General features: G+C 43.5%; 2 protein-coding genes across 11 annotated transcripts; both read right to left on the bottom strand.

The window, feature by feature from the left end:
- Positions 1–136: 136 nt before the first annotated feature.
- LOC139631690 (dynein regulatory complex subunit 2-like) lies at positions 137–5586 on the bottom strand. Of its 7 annotated transcripts, none has more exons than XM_071496116.1 (8): positions 4761–5586; positions 4203–4386; positions 3609–3776; positions 3362–3531; positions 2407–2758; positions 1568–1786; positions 1344–1472; positions 137–1209 (listed from the first exon to the last, which is right to left on the bottom strand). In XM_071496116.1, the coding sequence occupies exons 2-8, from the start codon at positions 4281–4283 to the stop codon at positions 919–921; spliced, it is 1410 nt and encodes a 469-aa protein (XP_071352217.1). In that variant the 5' UTR covers positions 4284–4386; positions 4761–5586; the 3' UTR covers positions 137–918. The 7 variants fall into 7 exon arrangements, with proteins under 7 accessions (XP_071352217.1, XP_071352216.1, XP_071352218.1 ...); XM_071496115.1 differs by having other exon boundaries at positions 4203–4362; positions 4761–5584; XM_071496117.1 differs by lacking the exon at positions 4761–5586 and adding an exon at positions 4529–4741.
- A 2202-nt stretch (positions 5587–7788) lies between these two features.
- LOC139631511 (heterogeneous nuclear ribonucleoprotein L-like) lies at positions 7789–20912 on the bottom strand. Of its 4 annotated transcripts, none has more exons than XM_071495707.1 (14): positions 20757–20912; positions 18852–18967; positions 18382–18619; positions 17699–17784; positions 17151–17247; positions 16889–16961; positions 11976–12008; positions 11236–11307; positions 10470–10717; positions 9648–9769; positions 9120–9321; positions 8926–8983; positions 8520–8630; positions 7789–8398 (listed from the first exon to the last, which is right to left on the bottom strand). In XM_071495707.1, the coding sequence occupies exons 1-14, from the start codon at positions 20832–20834 to the stop codon at positions 8340–8342; spliced, it is 1593 nt and encodes a 530-aa protein (XP_071351808.1). In that variant the 5' UTR covers positions 20835–20912; the 3' UTR covers positions 7789–8339. The 4 variants fall into 4 exon arrangements, with proteins under 4 accessions (XP_071351808.1, XP_071351810.1, XP_071351807.1 ...); XM_071495706.1 differs by having other exon boundaries at positions 8190–8398; positions 8514–8630; XM_071495709.1 differs by lacking the exon at positions 11976–12008.
- Positions 20913–20960: the final 48 nt, after the last annotated feature.

Raw genomic sequence — 20960 nt, 5'->3', positions numbered from 1 at the left:
TTCAGCTTGAACTTGTTAGTGCTGACATGATATCTTTATCCTGGCAGTCTAATGCCTGACCTTTATCAGGATAATAGGATGAAAATTACTCTCCAGTCTTGTACATATGGTTTTATGTATAACAAAGCAGGCCTGCTGCACATGATATGACCACATTTTAATTAGTGCAATGTCAGAAACAATGTAACTGGAAAACACCACATCAGTGAATATCCACATAACAACAGCAACAATGAATTTCCTTTAAATTTTAATGTCTTTACAAAAACGCTTGGACAATAATATTTCAGTTTATAGGCATGTCTTCCGCCAGGGAAAGAGCAGGATGGCATCGGACTGTGGCTGCAGCCTCCAGCGGGGTAATGTGCCCCCTCTCGCACTACGTCCTGTCTGCACAGAAACTTCATGTGGTTGTGCATTTAATAATCCATACATCCCTTAGCTATACTGCTTATCCTTGGAGCAAATCCCCACTGACACTGAGCCAGAGGCAGGCTACACTCTGGACAGGTCACCAGCGTTTCAGCCAAATCAGATCAACAACCATTCACGCACACATTCACACCTACGGGCACTTAAAGGGCTGATTACACAGCATGATCTTCTCCCGGGACTGTCTCAGCTGATCCATGCAGCAGAGGGAGTCAGAGAGCCAGTGGTGATGGAGGTGATGAGCTACAACCGGAACACAGACTGCAGGTTTCTAAAGTAGTTGACACAAACACCTTTAGGGACGTGTGTGTGACATTCACTGAGGAGGACTGTGGGAAATGGTTGAAAGCTCCAGAAAACTGGTAAGTTGACCTTGAGATAAAATATTTTCAATTAAATTCAGCTTAATTTTCAATGTTTATTAAAGGATACACGCTTATTAGGAAAAATGAAAACAGTAAGAAAACAAAGTATTTAACAGATGACTCAAGATTTTTTTGGAGAAGCTGTATGTTTGATGGCGTCAACAGCCTTGGTGATGTTGCAGAGCCTGCAGGTGTCCGGTGGGGCCGTCGTGGTTGGGGCCCGGGATATAGTGAGTGGAGCGTGGCGTCCATCCAGGGTGTTGTCGCTGACACTCATGTCGTCCAGTTGCTGCTGCAGCTGACGCCTCAGCTGCTGGTTCTCCTTCCTCAGATCCTCTTTCTGCTTCTTCAGAACGTCTTGAACCAGCAGAGCGATGGTCATGCGCTGCTGCAAAGCTGGAAACTGAAACGTCTCCAACAGAGAGAGAGACACAGATGTCAGTGTGAGCTATCTGACTGTCTATCCATCACTATACATACAGGAGCAGTCCAACAGAGGAGGTTTGAGGCCAACAGAAAGAACTGAGACCCAGAATCACGGCCTACCTTCTCTTGTTCCTTCTTCTCAGCCGCAGATTTTTCACTATCTGCGGCTGATGACAATGATGACAAGACCTTTTGGTGCTTGCTCTCCAGCTTTCGGCACATTTCAGCAACACGTAAAACCCTCTCACCCTGAAACACCCGAACACAGAGAGAAAACAGAGCCAACAGGTGAATGTTACAGTTGTAGGTACGTCAGCTGACAGACGGTGTGTGAGAGACTCCACCTTGGCGATCGCTGCCTGCAGTTTCTTGGCGGCACTGTTGCTCTGTACACTGAGGTCGATGAACTGTTTACTCGCCGCTGAGCGACCCTGATTCAGCTGCTTGCGAAGCTTGTCAGTCTTCTTGTTCACCTTGTTGCTGGCAGCCGCCAGAGCTTCCTCCTTCGCCCTGTTTTCTGTCTTACTGGAGTTCAGCTTGCGTCTCAGCTGAACGATTAACTGCTGAGAGTCAAATGAAACAAGGAGAGTTTTGGAGCTTTGCTTTCCGTGAGACATTCTCCTGAGTTGCAACTTGTGTTAAAAACTGTGTTAAATGTTGCAGCAGACAAGGTTTTATCATCCAGATGATGAGAAGAGTCCATGAGGATTATGGGAAAAACCTTTAGAAAAGTGATGCTAGTCTGTATTTTTCTAAATATTGTTTCTCAGAAAACCAGATGCTTAGCTCTGTGACTCAAATGTCATGATAATACATAAAAAAATGCGAAAATGAACTTTGGTTTAAAAATCTTTTTGAGCAGAAACCTTTGCACAGCGTCAAAGTAAAGACCAACCGGAAGAGAACAAATCGTGTAACATCACCTCCACCACTTCTCAGTGTCACTGCAGCCATATCGACGCTCACAAGCTCACCAGGAGCCGGCCTGTTAGAACTATCAGTGTCAGAGATCACAGGAACTACGAGACTTTACTCAGTTTCTAAGGAGGCCGATGAGCTGTATCGCTTCATTAAAGGTTTAAGCTTTTAGTGAATTTTGAGAAAAATATTTTGGGAAATATCACAATAGGTTAAGCTAAAGACACAATATCAAAAGAATTTGGCCCTGAACATATTCACTGACCTGCACCTCTTTAGCCTCCTCCATGTTTTCAGCTGTTTGTTCGGAGTATTGCTTCTCTCTGGCTTCTCTCTCTACTTTTTTTTTTTGGCAGAACTGCAGAACCTCCTGGATCCGAGCAACATCCCCCAGTGCCTTCTTAGGAGCGCCTTGGGCTCTCCGTCCACGGTGAGTGGAAGAGAGAGACTTTTTTTTGCGAGCTCCCGTCTCTTGAAGAGAGCTTTTGTACGCCATAAAACAGTCATTGTACAGTTTGTGTATTTTATCCATCACTTCTTCGTATTGTTGCACCATGATGTGCGTGGTGTCTTCCAGATGGGCTTGCTGCTGCTGAGAGTGCGCCAACATCTGCTTCCTGAAACACACACCCCGTTCACACCAGAGGGACTAGGACCATATTGCAGCAAATGGATAACGCATCTTGATTTCAGTGACACCTCCACTTGCACACAAGACACTTGCAGGTCATATGAGCATTTGTAGTTGTTTTGCTTTTAGTATAATTTTGTGTCTCTTTGTAGTCGTGTTGCATCATTTTGAGCTGCTTTGCATTTGTTTTGCATCAATTAGCCATTTTGTGTCTCTTCAAGTCTCTTTTTGGTTGTTTTGCATTATTTTGTTTCTCTTTCTCTCATTCTGTGAAGTTAGCACACAGTGTGATCTGTCAGTAGCTACTAGATGACTAGACTAGCTTAAACAGTCGGCTCACTCTTTAAATACACTGTCTTTGCTGCGTGATGGAGCTCCACAGTTCCTCTAAAAGCTTAATAAGCCTAATGTCGTATTTCATACACATGTAAATTTCCTCTGATGAAGAACTTCTTTACCTCAGGTGTGGCAGGGCACCTTCACTGTTACATACTGTGGAAAAACCTGAGCTCTAAGAATACCTAAAGGATCATTTTGTTCTGTCACCTCACAGCTGTCTGCAGGGGCCGCCGTGGCCCCTCAGACTCACCCCTCAGAGATGAACCTGGAGCTCAGCAGCTGCATGCAGTTCTCCCAGTGCTGCTGCACAGTCACCATCCGTTTTTCATGCAGAGCCCCGAAAAGCTCCAAGCGCTGCAGGTGAACCTGGCGCCCTCGAGTCGACAGACGCGCCCTCTCCTGCAGGTCACACGCCAGGTCCTGCAAAACAAGCGTACTGAGAGTCAACAGGGCAACGTCCGTGTGAAGAACAGGTTGAATCTTGGAGCGCCGTTCACCTTGATGTCACTGTCCAGGCCATCCATCTGCCTCTCAAACGTCTGACGGAAGGTGGTGATTTCTGCACGAAGCTCAGGGCCTTTAGTCTGACGGAGGATGGCCCTCCAGGCTTCGTTCAGCTTGTGCAGGTTCGCTGCAGTGTTCCTCTCCTCCCTCTCCAACTTGTCCTGATTTCAAACAGAGAGATGAAAATTTTCCACAAGACCTTTTTGATGATAGCTGAACCATTTATGACATTTATAGAAGAAAATAAGTTTCTCACAATTACGAAATCCCAAGTCATCACAAAACATTTATGTAGAAATGAAGTACAGCACATTTAAAGTTTTAATGTGCTGACTTGAAAAGATTTGAAACTTATCTTTGAATTTAGTGAGTGAAAACAGATCTTACAGCGGGATCACAGCAGCCACGATGCCTGTCAACGTGTTGACCCGTGAGTACTCAGTAGCCATTTCTACATTATAACATGAGCACTCAGCACGACTAGTATTGATTCTTATTGTCCTGACGACTTTAAACATCACAACTCTGATCATTAGATTACCACATCCCTGGTTAGTGAGTTTGAGATGAAATGAAATGAAGATTACCTTCAGAAACTGGGCCAGTGTCTCCTCTCTCTTCTTGGCCATCTCCTCCTCAGTCTGAGCTCTCTGCTGCAGGGTCTCCATCTTTCCACCACCCTTTCCTCCTCCACTTTGCTTGGCTTTCTTCCCCGATGCTGGTTAGTTTAATATGTGACTGCAAGATCTGACGTTCAAAACCAGAACGTAGCTGTTCAGGATTAAAGGCGTGAGATAAAGTCTTTTTTTGACAACACAGGCAGGAATGTTCCAGCTGAAATGTAGCAGAGATACCAGGATGCTGAAATGGTCTCACAGCGTGGGCGTAGGTGCACTGAGAGGGGTCAGCTTACTTGCTCTCTTACATCAGTGCCACTAGTTTCCCTCAGTGATGCTATGCTGTGACAGACTCCTTCCTGTCCCTGCTGTGTCTGCTTTGATTCTCCAGGAGACACACACCTGCGTCTGTACGCTCCCAAAATCTTCTGTGCTCTCACTGATTTTTACAATAGCACATTTTCAAAACTGACATAGAAGTTGTATGATAATCAAAGGCTGTTGAAGAAATACCTGGAGACCGGTGGCCTTCTGCAGGTCAGCGCCTCCCGTCTCCTATAGCAACAGCTTCCGTTCCTCGCGCCGGTCCAAACCAAATGTAAACATCACGTGACACCTGCTCTTGTTTATGCAGTCTCATTGGCAGGCACTAGTTTCACCTTCACAACTGCCTCCGTTCTGCAGGCACAGATCCAACCCGGTGCTGACAGCTTCCTCAGAGACTCTGGTCCGTGTTGACATGACGTCACACAGCTGGGATCTGTCGGCTGCACATGCGCGATGAGGCGCTCCTGTCACCACAGCCCACAGCTGCTCTGTTGGACTGAGATCTGGAGACTGTGGAGGACATTTCAGTTCAGAGAACTCATGTCATGTTCAAGAAACCAGGTTGAGATGATCTGATCTTTGTGACATGGAGCGATCTCCTGCTGGAAGCAGCATCAGAAGATGGTTCACTGTGGTCATGAAGGGACGGACATGGTCAGCAATGATGCTCAGTTGGTACTAAGGGGCCCAAAGTGTGCCAAGAAAATGTCCCCCACACCATTACGCCACCAGCAGCAGCCTGAACCACTGATAAAAGGCAGGATGGATCCATGCTTTCATGTTGTTGATGCCAGATTCTGACCCCATCATCTGAATTTCAGAAGGAGTGAAAGTGGTTTGAAATGTCTCATCTCTGTCATGTGAGAAACATACACTGGAAACCCTGATTTCTTGTAATGCAGAAGTCGGTCATCATCTTCCTTCTGCAGAAATGTTGCCACAGTCTGGGAGATAGTGGGGAACAATGCTGGATATTGGTACCACTCATGTACGTTCTCTCATCACCTGTCAAACAGGTGGCATCATAGTATGGATTACTACTGTCTTTGAAGTATCTTTCATTTATTTATTTACTTATTTGGCACAAACCAAGATTCCACTGTGGAGGTGATGTCATCCTGTGTCTTTTTATTCTGAGTGTTTTCTTGTTTTTTCGACTGAAGACAAATGTTGCCAGTGCTCTGGTACCAGTGTGCAACATTTTTGTGCATATGTAATTCAATTCAATTCAATTCAATTCAATTCAATTTTATTTGTATAGCGCCAAATCATAATATACATTATCTCAAGGCACTTTACAGGGTAAGGTCAAGACCTTACTTTGTTACAGAAAAAACCCAACAGTTCCCACAAAGAGCAAGTGCTTGGCGACGGGGGGGAGGAAAAACTCCCTTTTAACAGGAAGAAACCTCCAACAGAACCGGGCTCAGGGTGGGCGGCCGTCTGCCTCGACCGGTTGGGTTTAGGAGGAGATAGAAAGAGGGGGAGGGGGAGGAGAGGGGAGAGAAGAGAGAGAGAGAGAGACCAGGAACAGCTGTGTAGGTAATGGTGTTATCAATAATAATGACAGGTAACAGTGGTTAATAGTAAAGATGAGTAGTGGTGGATCTGGATCCTGCTGCTCCCGGGGCTTATGTAATGATTGTACATAATGCCCCAGAGCGCTACATCCACAGACTGCCTGCACTGATACACTCCTGTATACCATGTCCCTGCAGGACGCAGACACATCCTTGTGCTTTAGTTTCTTTGGTACCTTGGTTGGATCAGGTTCTCTAGGATTCTGTTGTCACATCTACAGGACAGGACTGTCTGTGTCGATGCACTTCTGCTGTGTTAAGCTGCTGTGCTGTTTGCATGGTGCATTGTCTTGTGCCCGTGTTCTTAATTTTGTATTTCTATTCAATTAATTGAGTAGAAAATCAGTTGTGATGCTGAGCAAGAGCAGTGTGGCGGATTTTCTTTTTTTCCAACACACCTCCATCAGATATCTGGATGTGCAAATATCCTCACTGAGAAAGAATCTTTTCTATAACATTTATATTTTTCCAGAGAAAAGAAATCTGTTCTTATCAGTTTAAATTGATTTTAAACTGTGTTAACTTCTATGAATTTAAATAGATTTTTGGAGCAGGGAGGAGGAATAGGGGCTACACACACTGACCTGGTAATGCAGTCCCCCCAGGAACGGTGCACCCCCAATGACAAAACATTATACAGAGTGTTAACTCCTCCTTTATGCCTTGGACACACTGTAGTTCAGTTTTAAGTTGTGTTTGAAAAACACACAATAAAAACAAAAGAAAACTACTTAAAAACAAGAGCAGTTTTTCACCAGTAATCCCACTGTTTATTTATTTTGTACATTAAATCAACATGTGATAGAAGCCTCATGTAAAACCACCGTCATATCAGTTTGCTGTGTATGAATCAGCTGAGTGAACATTGTTGCCGGACCTGCCCCTCTCAAGGATACGCAGGTTCATTAAAATGCACAGGGAGGGTAAATAAATACGAAACAGCAGATTATTACTGATGTGTCATATTTAGAATGTCAGGGCTTCACATCTGTGCGTAGGTGAAGAGTCCTCACATCCCACTAAGGTTTTGTGCTGCTTAATACTTGAAGGATTAAATCAGCAGTGTTGATAGAACTATCAGATTGTCTGCAGTCTGTGTGAACAGTCTGTTAACACAATAAACCTCGATAGTGCAAAATCCTGCTAAGAAAAATCCACATCTCTCCAATTAAACAACGGGTTTCTATAAAACATGTGCAACATCAGGGGAGATCTAAGTGTTTCCCATCATGCCCCGAGATCTAACAGCTGGAGAGCAACTGCAGCGCCTGGCTCCTGTGGCTGTTCTTCATCTCATCATCACCTACATTTGTGTGTCAGAGCGATTAGGAATCAAGTCAGACAGCAGTCAGACCGGCTGCACTGTGCGGCTCTGGCCTGGCTCATCTTGAACCACAGCCATTTGAACTTGTGCATTGTAATCTGGGATATTAGTGTCAGTCAACAACTGACTGTTTTGTATTAAACAAACTCAGAATCTTTTAAAAATGATTGCAGATGGGTGACTGGGGGCCTTAATTAGGCTGCACCTGCAAATACCAGGCTCTGGTCCAGTCTTAGTTAGTTTCACAAGGGTTAAGTCAAAGATGTTGATAGAACTGACAGGAACAAATTTGAGAAATTAAATTTAGAACACAGTAAACTTTAAATTGATTTTTTATTTTTTTTATTTTCTTAGAACAAAACAACTCTCCATCTGCACATCAGACATGGAGACGCACAACTGAATCGGCAGCAATTAAAATAACACAAAAAGGAAAAAAAAAAAAAAAAAAAAAAAAAGTCAGCTATAATAAAAGTTTCAAAAGACAGCTCTTTTACAAAACCATGTTGTCCACTGCCACTGAACCACCTGAGCATAAAACCAAGTCTGTCAAATATGCTTTCTCACATGTCAGGTTACTGTTTAAGCATAATACAAAAAGTAAAAAGGACAACTTAATACCAAAGACACACAGGTACTGATACTCTATAAATCACATCTGGGGCATAAATATCAAAATTTGAAATTTCTTGAGTCTGCTTAATATACCAAATATAAGGAGGGATCAATCGCATTGTGAACAGTGATATTTCACAGTAACTGAAGTGTTTTCGAAAATCAATTATCCCCCAGGTGTGTCGTAAGCAGTCACGATCTAAGTACATGTGAACATGGGAATGGCGGACCAATCTTCGTCTTCTGGCTAAAAGGGTGCGTTCAGTTGGCGTGCTGAACGGTGGAGAAGCACAGTTTGAGGGTGTAAGGGTAGGGACCAGCTGGAAAGAGGGAAGAGAGTGAAAATTAGACAAACTTGACCTGTGGATGGATTAGTCTTCGGTTTTGAACAGTTAGAGATGGGATTTTCTGCACAACGGGAACAATTTGTCTTACATGTACCTGCGTTTTTCATCTGGAAGTGGTTCATCATGGCCAGGGCCTCCATGGCATCATTGATGGACTCCCACTCCAGCAGACCTGAAGCACTGCGGTCACTGGGAGCTGCACCACCTGGTGGTTAGAGGGGTCAACAGGGGTCAAACTTTGCAGATACAGAAATATCACTGCATCCAGGTGAGGATCCTGGAGGCATTTCATTTTTGTCCTTCTCTACATGTTTGTAACAGCCAGTTCTGACTCTAAAGTTGTTGATTTGTGCAGCTACGGTACCATACTTAAACTGAGAAATGTGTCTTTGTTGCCTTTATTTCTGTGAAGGGATTCAAGATGAAACAGTAGCCATGTTTCTCCATGTTCAGTGGGCTTGAAAACCAAACTATAAATAAGCAGAATCAAAGCAGCTTACTTTTTCCTGTGAACATTTTGACATTGACGGGGCACTTGACACCAATCTCATCACAAATCTGGAAAGAGCACAACATTTATTATTAGGGACTGTTTCCACAGCAGCACTTCAGAAGACTTCTATTCTGATAGTCAGACCTTGACATAGTTATTTTAATACATGTTAAATACTTTTTCAGATTTCTTTCTACAGACCTGAGAGAACACCTCTGGTGTGACGTCTGGCTGGGCGTTGAAGAAGTGCAACACATTGCTTGGGTGCTGGATGCGGTTTTTGGCTGCCTGTTCTGGCGAGGTGAACCGGTTGTTCCTGGAGCCATGGAAGTCCTTGAAACTGCTTGTGCCATCGTCCAGCTCATAGCACTGACCAGGTACGATGGCTTGTTGCTTGGACACACTGCAGGGAGAGATAATTACACATTTAAAGTTACTTTGTTGCACAAAATAGGAGAGAACCAGGTGTGGAGGGAGCATTGACAGTTCTGATGCCCTACAGACAGGTTGTGCTTGGGGAGGCGCACATACAGGGGCATGACTTGAACTCTGTAATGCTTCAGTTCAGGAAACAAATGTTTCCATTTGGTGTTGGTTTGACACCTACATTTATAGAGTATAATGAATTTGTCTCAGATGCTCTAATATTCTGAAGTGTTCTACTTCACAGCATAGTTCACTTCTCTGGGGCGACAGAAATGCTTTTGGAAGTGGGCACAGTGAACTCACCACACATTCAGTTTCTGTCCAAAGAGAAAGTTGTTGTTGAGATGAGTGATGGCGCGATCCACTGCATAGCAGTCTCCCATTTCCACCATGGCTGCCCCCGGCTTACTCTTCATGAACTTCACCTATGGAAAGTGTCAGAAGACAGTGTTGATCAGTTTTCTGCAACACAGCGTCAGCCTGGCTTCAGGAGACCAAGATTCATTTGCACACACAGGGTTGAGATGACAGCTTGAAGCAAGGCAAGTAAATATCTGCCACTTCCAAAATGCAGCAAAGCTTCACCTGGAATCTGTTAAGAGCCATTTTGAGCAGATTAATCTTCATTTTAGTCTGAATGTCAGTTTTTTAACATTCCTTGCCGATAACATCAGGCTGTTATTTCATGTCAGAGATGAAGTCAGAAATGAAGAGATAAAACCTGTGTCTATTTTAAGAGCAAATATTCACAGACTCGTGACAACTGCTGCTCACGGCAGAAACAGATTTCAATGATATAACAAGTTCATAAAATGAGGAATGTTAAAATGTTTACTCCCTCTTTGATGACGCGTCTCTTCCTGCTGCCAACAACTGGAACATACTCATTGTGCACAATGTTTACTTCTTCATATTCCAAAAAAAGATTTTATACCAAGTTGATAGAGGTCATTTAGTATCATGTGATGTATGTAGAGGTGTCTTTTGTCTGGATATTCACATGGGTGTTTTCTTCAAAATGTTGCATGAATAAAAACCCGGGGAGCTTGTAAATTTCAGTGTGGATGCCCACTAACCCCAACCCTGTCACAGCCAAAACAGACACATTTACTGTCAGATACTGACCCGCTCTACATTGCCGTAGAGACAAAAGATATTGAAGACACGGTCGGCATTCATCTTGACAGGATCTAATCCATACACCATCACCACCGGAGAGTCAGCGTGGGCCCCATACTCGCCAGGAGGAGGGGGAGGAGGTCCATAGCCTGGCCCGTAGCTTCTTCCTCCACGCCCTCTCATTGGCGGACCCATACGTCGACCTTCATAGGGTGGAGATCCGTAGCTCTCGTCATAGCCATGGTAACCACCTCCTGATGAATGAGGCGGCGAGGAGGAGAACAGAAAAGAAACCGTTAATCCTGTGAGGAATGGTTGATTCCACTTTAAGACGCCGTCACTGGTTGTAGAAAATGGTTTGGTCCATGCAGCATGTGTACGTAAGCACATTTCAAAATGACAACACAGCACCACTTAACTGCCACTGTGTGGAGGACCCATTTATAAACTGGTTAGACAACCTAAATACATCAGGTTTAATAATCTAGACTGTCTGCATAGAAAATCACCCTGTCGCCAAGCGCTTGCTCTTTGTGGGAACTGTTGGGTTTTTCTCTGTAACAAAGTAAGGTCTTGACCTGACCCTGTAAAGTGCCTTGAGATAATGTATATTATGATTTGGTGCTATACAAATAAAATTGAATTGAATTGAAGAATAGGTCAGGAAATAAACAGAAGCAGTGCTTTTAAACTTTCAGAGATGTGCACAGCATTTTGTACACGCATGCATGTCTCTGTGTTTTCTTGTTCCCCACGGGCGTGAGAGCCTTACCGTACTCTGGAGGGTGATCGCCCAGCAGAGCAGGCTGTCTCTGGCGCTTGTTGGGGTTGGCATTCACATCCTCTATAAGAGCAGAAAGACAAAAGAAGAGAAAGGTAGAGGAAAAAAAAAAAAAAGTGACTGATAAATATGACAAGGAGAGACTGGAAACAAGGCTGTCTGCAATCTCTACATGACAATTGGATGCCTAATTCAATTTAAATATGTATTATTGTGAAGTGACACTTGTCAAAATCTGCCTCAGATTACACACCATAGAGTGATAAACTATGGTACAACTTGGATTAAAGTCCTTTCCAAAGTTTCCCTGACAGAGACAGACACATGCATTCAAAGATTGATTCATCTTGCCTCCAAGAGCCAGATACCAGCACAGACATATAACCCTCCCCCCACATTACACTCCAGGCAGGCTAACAATCAAACCACGTAGCTTGGTCTTTAGTAAAATTAGTTGAGGGAAATGGGGAGGGAGGCATGGGAATGTATCAAATGGCAAGACCAATATTAGGTTCTAAGGAAATGACCCCAAAACTCAAGCCTTTTAAACCCGAAAACATCCACAGTGGTAAACCATTAGCATTTAAAGTGGAACAGAGGGAAATGGCAAAGATGAGAGGGGGTGCTGATGATCTAGGAGGTGAAGAGGGTAAAGATATCAAACAAAGTCACTCTGGATAATTATCACAAATGGCTACATTTAAAAATAAAGTTTGTACGCTCACACACACCTGAATTGCTCCCATTGCCATCTGCATCACCATCTGTACAGGTACACAATAATCATACACAATCAGAATGGAAGCCAGGTTAATCACACGAACATATTTTCTTCTTTTCGGGCAAATGTGAAATTACCCGTTAAATATCAGAAGAGTGCAGTAATACCACTCATGACAAAGCCGTCTGTCCTCATATGGGAAGTATTTCAAAATAAATGTAGACAAAAAAAAAAAAAAAAAACCCCAACTATGAAATGCGGATGGCCTGGTACCTGTGCAGGTAACCAGCCGGGCTCTTCCAGATTCTAGAAGCAGTTTGGCAACCAAAACATCAGAAGCAGCTTGTAAATTTTGGACCCCAGCAGCCACTGTGGCTGGTGGATGAAAAGCTGTCCTGGCTTTCAACATATGTGATGGTTTCTAATTAACATGGCTGGTCATGGATTAAGCACATCCTACATGAATTAATGTCAAATTCACACCCTTTCCCCGGATTAAAAACATGGATTTAATTCCCAAAGAAACTATCAGGTAAAGTTCAGGGAACCACACACAAAGATGAGATCCCTGATGGCTATAAACTGCCAACAGAGGGAGTGACGACACACAGTGGACAAACACACAGTAGGTTTGAGTGACATTAGAAATGCAGGCTCCGACAGAACCACAACCATCACCCTCCTCCAGAAAGAGAAAGATTAAGCCTGTATGAGGAGAAAAATGGAGTCATGTCAGTCTTGTGTGGCGATGTTGGGTGCTGGGCTTTGGAGGTCATGTGGTGCTGTGCAGTTATGTTTCCTGAGGAGGGTCTTGATTTACTTACTGCATGCTTACAAACAGTGGGAGGAAGACATTTGCAGCAGTAGTTCCACCACTCTCCACTCAATTCATTTCATCCCATACTCTTATCCATTTCCTCTTTTGGGGAAACAACTCTCCATCTCAGGATCGATTTCTGGTTTTATCAAGTTGAAACGCCCACTGGTGGGGGTGGTTGGCCGTTTGGCTGACGTTTTCCATCCTTTTTGTTCCATTTTGGAATAGTCCGCTTACCGCCCACTGGTAGGCCTTGAGGCTGCCATAGAGCACATTTCAGTTGGGAAGCTGGCTCCTCTTAGCCGCAAATTGCCAAACCTGCATCACATGGAAGGTGTTACACAGGTTCTAGAGACTTTAAAATATTTAGAAGAAAAGCTCAAAAAAAGGGATAGCTAAACAGGGATGCAATGTAGTAAGAAAATCAGAGGGAGGAGAAGATGGAGAGATGAGGAGAAAGAGCAAGAGAGAAAAGCTGAATTCCATATGGGAGGAAACACACAGGGGTAAAACCAAAAATGGGCCTGACTGGGCTCTGAGTGTGCTTGATGGTGTTGTCAGCAGTGTCTTGTCTTCATCAGTTGTCTTGTGTTGTCTCCAGTGTGACTGGCTACAGCTTGATTCAGGCGTGTGAGTCATCTATTGGATCAGTTGGTACGGCATCAGCAAGTGTCAGAGTGTGCTGCTCAAATGTTTTGCTGTCGTGTCGACGAGCGTGACGAGCAACGCGGCCCGTGACAGTACAGGGAGGGCCGAGGGCTGTTAAAAATGTGATCTTGGTCGACTGGTTAATATCAGTATGCATCATCTGTTGTACTGAGAGATGTCTGTCACTACTTCTGTTTGGGTGGATGCTGTGTCTTCGCTGGTGTCAGTCTCCATCTGGTGTAGACAGTGGGGGTTTGTAGATGCAAGCTTTGGCCTGCTTCAATGTGTCATTCGCTTGTGTCTCAAAATGGGTACGAAAGGAGGGCAGGAGAATGAGGGGGGAGGGACCAAGTGTAGCTCAGTGCCCAAATCTCCCCACCCTCTAGAAGTGTGCGTTGTCTTCGTGGCTCTGGTGCTGGAATGCAGAGATGACGAATGAGTGGTATGTCAGTCCTACATCGTCATGTTGAATGGGTGGTGTCTTGTAGCTTATCCCCTTGTATCTCGGGGGACATTTGGCCCTCTGTATGATAGTGGCTGTGTCCTCAGTGAAGAAGTGGATACTGGAGATTGTGGTTGCAGAGTGGTGATGTTGTCAGCATGTATTCTGCCTCACCCTCTTAGCACAAGTCCTGTCTTGTGCATGTTTTTTTTTTTTTTTTTTTTTAAATTGATGGAGATCATTGATTCATTAGGAGGAGATAAGGAGTTACATGGTGCAGCCTGTTTACTGATGCTGGTCCCTGCCTCTGTTCCCACTTCTCAGACAAAAATCACACAACAAAATGAGTCACAGATAAGACTGACACTCATTTGACCAACTGGTGTTTTGTCAGAACCATTTTCTGTTTTCCATCAAACCCATTTTGGCTGGACAGAGAGGGATTACGAGTGTAAGTCACAGTGGAAAAGACCAGGATCAGCCTTGGTGGCAAGGAAATTTGTTCCCCTGATGTGAATGTTGAAAAACACGTTTCCTATCAACAATGAGTGATAGAGCTTTAAGTTTGAACTTGATGCACTTCTTTTACCCGAGGGATTCCGAAAACCCTTCAGACTGACAGGTGTGGTCGGGAAGGCAGGAACAGCAAACTAGCAAACAAAACTCTGCAGGCCTGTGTCTTCATGACTGAAATATGTATAGGGGACTCTTGAGAGATAAGCCGTCACTCAGCTGTGTCCACCACACAACAGCATGTTTGTCGTCTGTCTCAGGCTGTTAACACAAAACTCAACAGCATTTGAACGTCATGCAATGGAAGAGTGACAAATCCTATAACTTTTTTATTTTTACGACAACTGCTTAAAAAGTGAAATCAAAACATTTCAATATTTTAAACTTGCCAGAATTATTAATATTATATCTACCCTTTCAATTACTCCATTGAGCCAATCTTCAGTGAAACAGATGAAAGATTTAGCAGCATTGATCACATAAACCTTTTTAAACAAATTTGGTTCTTAAAAAAAATAGTTCACACTCAAGACTTTTGAATGCATGGTCACCGTTATGATGAGGAGTAGCTTATCCAGGAGGATTCTTTTTGTAATAATTGCAGTGCAGGTGCTGAAACAGGTTGTCCCATAAACTGCAGCTATCTGTGCACTGTTATTGTAAACAGTTGCCCATTCAAGTGCCTGTTAACTGGAGACTAAGGTCCTGATCAGACAGGATACATTTTTTGCCTCTTTGCTGGAGACGGCCAGAAGCATTGTGTTTCTGGGCTGTCTGTACGTCCCATTCTTGTAAAACTGTCATCTCAGTAATACCCTAAGGGAATTTCTTCAGATTAAGTGTAAACATTCAGTTGGACTCAGCGATGAACTGATCAGAATGTGGTGGCTTAAGTTCAGGCATTTTTAGCCATAAATCATGAATTCGGGTTAATTTTGACAATATAGCACAAATGCCTGATTTAATGATGGACGTGATGACATTTTCTATTCAAATGGTCAAAGGTCACCTTCACTGTGACATAATTTTCTGTAAAAACACAACTGGCCATTATTTAACGCTGTAACGCAGGAAGGGGGCATTGTGACCATATTTCCTGCTAGCAGACTGGTTGGTGGAGGCAGACAACCCGAAGGTGGTAATTCTACTGTGAGAGGCATCTTTTTCTAGCCGTTTTCCATTAGCAGTAAGCTTTGTGTATGCTCCTAAGAATGCAGGAGTGATCTGGGTTAAAAAATGACCCAACTCAGAGCAGAAAAACATCTAGCATCATTTGCAGTTTTCCTCACATTGTCTAATCTGATTAGTTGAGAGGCGGTGCATCGCCTGGAAACAACAATCACGGAGGAGGAACTAGTGGTGGCTGTTGCTAGATACCAGGAGCTATATGACTTAACCAGTTTACCACAGTCACCATGATTTGAATAGTAAACAGCAGGCCCGGAGGCAAATTAGTGCCGTAGGCTACCTGGAGATATTGGGCTAACGTAAGCTCACGTTCAACATCAACCTTCAGCATCTACCTCAAAAAGCTGCAAGACGTATCTGAACAAATTGTAGCGATTGACTGCAGATTGTCTAACATTCCACAACTGATCCTAAAATAGGCCTTGAACTGACTGACATCCAGGATCTCATGCACGTGGATGTTCGATTCCCTGTATCCAGCGTATTATTTGGGAACAGCCTCTCACCCTAAGAGCCATAGCAACTGCCCTCCTGTAGCCTATACATTAGATAATGTGTATATAATGTACAGATCTGGGTATCCTTCACACTGCTCTTTTTGTGTCAGCTTCAACAAAAACAATGGCAGTACAGTGCACCTTGTGTTTTGCCATCTGCAAAGAAGCTTTCTGTCCGACAGGGGCCTAAGGCTTTTACCAGTAAATGTAAACATTCATAAGGTCAAGTAAACCAGAACAACTACATGCCTCAGTGAACTAAAATGCTAGCCTCAAGATATACACAGGAACATAAAATTTCCAGACACCCCCATGTTCTCTCATGTAAAGTGACTAATTACGCTTTAAATTAATTTATCGCTTCTGTCTGCAAATGTGTTCCTGCCTTTCCCACCACACAGCTAAAATTATTGATGCCCACCAATTTTCACAGGACGAGATGTGGCAGTTGCATCGTTCTGAGCCATCTAACCTGAATATATTCACATCATGTTTCTGATTTTCACTCCTGCTTGTGAAGCCTGACCATTGTGTGTAATGAGAAGTGTTATAGAGTAAGACCCAAAGCAACACTTCAGTCATAATGCCACACAAGTTCTTCACATTGTATAATATTTGTATACTGGGCAGAATTTAAATTTCATCTTTCTAGCAGCATTATCAATGAAGGGTGTTGCCTCCATCTTCCCAGTAGCCCACTTGCTGAAACTCCCCACAGTGGCAGTAAGAGTGCGTCACACTATCAGGCTTCTCAGCTATAAAGAGTGTGTGGCACTCAGCAAATGTTTAGGAGTGTGTTCAGGTTTTTGAGGTTTTACCTGGACCTCCCAGATTGGGGTTTGTGTAGTCCCAGGTGTCCTGGTCATTCTTGAAGACATTCAGGCGAGTGGGCTGTGGAAATAAAATTCACATGAATACACTGTACAAACCACAGCCATTTACTTTGTTTTTTGCTTATAGAGGGTCATCGGGTGTGACATCAACTCAGAAAGCCAACACTCCCAGCATTACACTGTGCAGGTATTCATGCTGCTGTGTAGTCTCTCCTTTAAGAACATTAGTGATATGTTGCAGTAGTACCTTAGCATACTCGATCTTCAGCGTGCAGCAGCCGGAGTAGATGTCTGCACCATTAAGCGACGCCTTGGCTCGCTGGGCGCTTTGCACGGAGTCAAATGTAATTACAGGGTTAAGGGTAAGACAGACAATTGTTTGCGCAAAACCATCTTGTTCCTAGTTCGTCTTTAATTCTACAGGGATTTTACAATGTTTTGACCAGAAATGGTCTTCCTCAGGTATTGTTTTTTCCAAATTAGAGAAGAGCAACGTGCAGGATTTTTGATGTTCTCATGCACAGGTAGTTACTCAGCAACTTAAAAAAAAAAAAAAAAAAAAAAAAAAAAAAAAAGGATGGATTCATCAGTTAAAACTTAAATTGCTTTCATGATGTGCATGTGTGAAATATGCCTACAGGTTTAAGAACAGGTTTGCACTGGCTCTACACCAACTGCCTGTCTGTTCTTTCAGTTAGAACTTGCAGTGGTGTGGAAATACACTGGTAGTCAACAGTCACAATCAGAGAGAGACATCCATGTCAGATCGCACCCATGGAAAATGGAAAAGGATATTCAACCATTGCCTGGACACCGTTCTTCCTGAAGATGACAATTCTTTGGACAGGCCCACAGTTGTTGCAGATAGTGTAGAGGACATCCTGTGAAAATGTACAAAAATTAAACACACACTGCACAGAATCAGAGGCAAATGTTATATCAATGTGAGCACAACTGTAGCGTGTAAAGCTGACCTTGGAAATGAAAAAAAAAATAAAAAATGGAGAGAGGAGTAAGACTGACTGTGACTGACCACAATAAAAACAGAAAAGCAAATAGTCCTCACAATAGAGACGATGGAACCGGTTTGATGAGTGTTACATTTCAAGTGATTGACAGCCACAATTTTAGTCATGCTTTTATTCTTGCAGGTGGCGTTCAGCTGGGATTCTTACTACGCAACACATTTTCAGCATAATGACACAGCACAACTATGAGCCGAACTCCAGGAGCAGCAGAGTAGTACCATCAGAAAACACAGGCTAAAATTAAAAACACCGGCCGATGGATTTCTGCCTGTAGAGCATAACCTGTAACACACCCCTGTTTACTACTAACGCTACTGACATTTCAACAACACGCCTTTCAGCTGTAGGGGCTGGCAATCACTGCAGCCCTGTAGAGGTTAACTAACACTGGTAGAGTAGAGAGTAGTAGTAGAGTAGTAGAGAGACAGAAGCCCAAATCTTTGCACTTACCGTGGTGATGGGGTAGATGGGGTTCATGATGGTGAGCAGAAGAACGTTGTTAACACTTCTAGAGTCGTCAGAGTCTCCTGGCCTGGAGATCTTCTGGCTAGTGGAATAGTTGATAAAGGCTGGGTGGCCTGCGATGTAAACTTGGTTGTCTGCAGCGTAGGTTACGGCTGTGGATGATCCGTTCATGTCTTCGTACTCCACCAGTGCCTGACGCTTCTTGGGCATCACCACTACGTAGCTAAAACCAAAAGTAATGAGGAGGTTAGATTTAAAAAAAAAAAAAAAAAGCAGATGCCGTGAGCTCAACTAGACCAAAATTGCATGTAGTTGCCAGTCAAACTTTTATTCTAAAGGCTGTGTCTTCCAGGTAAAAAGGTTTCAAGTCACCGCCCATCTAATCTGCACTATGGAACGGAGGAATTTTTCTTTTAAAATGCTTTCCACACAATGAAGTCGCTCCTTTTCTCTACCTGATTGCTCCAAATTCTTGCAAAGCCTCCACGAGGTCAGCTTCTGTTACACCGTCAACCAGGCCCCGGACATGCACCACCACAGATGGAAGGGTCTTGTGTGGATCTTCGTATCCCTGTGTCAAAGAAAACATAAAAACATTAACACAGAACCATAAAATTAACATTTACTTGACTTGTCTAAAGTACTTGTAAGTGTGGCACAAAAGGGTTCCTTCTTCGCCTCAACAACCTTGGCAGCTGCCTTGAACAGTCTGGCATTTCTTGGAGTTTTGTAAAGAAAAAAAAAACATTTTAGCGGGAGTGGATTAAAAACAAGGTTTTTTTTTTGTTTGGTGAAACTCCTGAAACCAAACTTTGCATTTAGACATTTTCTCAGTAAATGTAAAGTCAATTTTCTCATGTACATCTGCACTAAATATGTGTGCACAGTGGTTTGTTGTTGTATGTCATTTAGGGATGTATAATTTGTATAATTTTTACTTTGTTAGGTTATTACAACACACACTATTTTATTTTAAGTTAAAAAGTAACTGGCTGCCTGAATGACTCACCTGTATTCACCCCTGGGGGTGAATAGTTACTGTCTTTGAGTACCAGGTACAGATTAAGGAACTGCTGTGACTCAGGATGGTTAGCTGACTCTGGTTATCTCAGTGACTCTAGCAGTCAAGAGAGGAACAAACTGACAAAAGGACCCTGCATCTCTCCTCTTGAGGACAATGACCTAGTTGATTCACTTGCTACTGACTTGTATTGTTGCAGGTTTTATCGTTGTTGTTCAACTGTTTTGCAACATCATAATATCAAAAATATCTTAGTATCACACATTTTCCATTTGCCAGAGAAAGTCCAAGATGTCCTTGGTCCACAGTTTTATATGTGGTAGCCTATAATGTGCACTTTACACAGTTTTATATTCAAGTAAACAACAGTGTAGCTCACTTGTTGAATGCAGAGTTCCCAGATAAATAATGAGAATCGCTTTTTGCAACAAATGAGTTTATCTGATGTAACTGAATCCTCAAAATCCTCGATTCTGGACTTCATTCAGTTTTGTGTGAACCAAAACAGTGGATCAGTGCTGATGTCCAGGCCTCATGTTTAACATGATAGTAGCAAACTACCACGTGTTACACTGTGGGAATATTTACACATGGATGTGTACAGCACTGTGTTGGGCGTATTTATTATGTAGTGTATATTCATTTATTGAGGTGGAGGCTTCCAAACGTCGTTTGTAGATGATGATTATATAAACTAAGAGGAACAGGTATTCTCAGAACAGATCGCGTTACTTCTTGCTCACGTTTCCCATAAACAAAATACTAATTCAGCTCAGGTAACTCTGGGCTGCTGGGGGAAGGGCAGTTAATTGCCGCGGTGGCGTGTGTAGCTCAATGTTTAATTTAAAAGGCGTTTCTCCAAATCTGAAGAATTATTGCTTTGATCAAACGTGCACGGACAGCAAGACTTAACTGTTAGTTCACACGGGGCAGCGGCTGGATTAATGCCGACCGACCCTAATCTCAACCCGATCCCGGCGTGTAGCTCACGGCTAGCACGCTGCTAACGTTGCCGGCGCTAGAACAAAGCCGGGCTCAGACAAGGCCCGGCCGGAGAAACCGCCCTCAGACCAGCCCCTTCACCGAACAGCGGTTTACGTGGCGAGATGTGTCCTTGCTAATCTCACACGCACACTACGTTAAAGAGACGAGCTATAGAGGTCAATCCTTCGCTCACTATAATTTTATATTCAACGACCTGCGACGCGTCGTGACCCTTCTTTTCACCAAGGCGCATTTCAATGAAGTACAGTCCTCCACGAGCCCAGTGACCGAGCCGGCCGTGTGTGTTACGATAGTTAAACTAATCTCCAATGCGGGTCACACAAAAGCAACTCACCGTGGCCATTCCGTCGGTCTTCTGTCTTTTCGTTGCCCTGCCGTCTTCGCTGTAGTAACGGCTCGCTGCAGTAGCCATGTTGTCCCGGTTAAAAAGGATGGTGGTAGTGACGACGAACTGAAATGGACGGAAAAGTCAAGAAAACGAAGCTCGAGATACCACGCCCACTAAAACGCCAACGCATGCTGTGATAGGCTGAGGCAG

The sequence above is a fragment of the Trachinotus anak genome, unplaced genomic scaffold (assembly GCF_046630095.1).
Source record: "Trachinotus anak isolate AG129_WGS33_773 ecotype Australia unplaced genomic scaffold, CSIRO_AGI_Tana_v1 ptg000014l, whole genome shotgun sequence".
Taxonomy (NCBI): domain Eukaryota; kingdom Metazoa; phylum Chordata; class Actinopteri; order Carangiformes; family Carangidae; genus Trachinotus; species Trachinotus anak.
This window is presented reverse-complemented; position numbering and strand designations above follow the sequence as displayed.

What these genes read in the sequence shown, in the direction of transcription:
- LOC139631690 (XM_071496116.1), bottom strand. Translation starts at nt 4,283, where the DNA reads ATGGAGACCCTGCAGCAGAGAGCTCAGACTGAGGAGGAGATGGCCAAG. An exon ending in CACTGGCCCAGTTTCTGAAG is followed by an intron (nt 3,777 to 4,202) that starts GTAATCTTCATT and finishes GTTTGAAATCAG; the next exon opens with GACAAGTTGGAGAGGGAGGA. An exon ending in TCCAGGTTCATCTCTGAGGG is followed by an intron (nt 2,759 to 3,361) that starts GTGAGTCTGAGG and finishes TGTGTGTTTCAG; the next exon opens with GAAGCAGATGTTGGCGCACT.
- LOC139631511 (XM_071495706.1), bottom strand. Translation starts at nt 20,834, where the DNA reads ATGGCTACTGCAGCGAGCCGTTACTACAGCGAAGACGGCAGGGCAACG. An exon ending in CAAGAATTTGGAGCAATCAG is followed by an intron (nt 18,620 to 18,851) that starts GTAGAGAAAAGG and finishes TTTTGGTTTTAG; the next exon opens with CTACGTAGTGGTGATGCCCA. An exon ending in GATGAAAAACGCAGGTACAT is followed by an intron (nt 8,399 to 8,513) that starts GTAAGACAAATT and finishes CCCTCTTTCCAG; the next exon opens with CTGGTCCCTACCCTTACACC.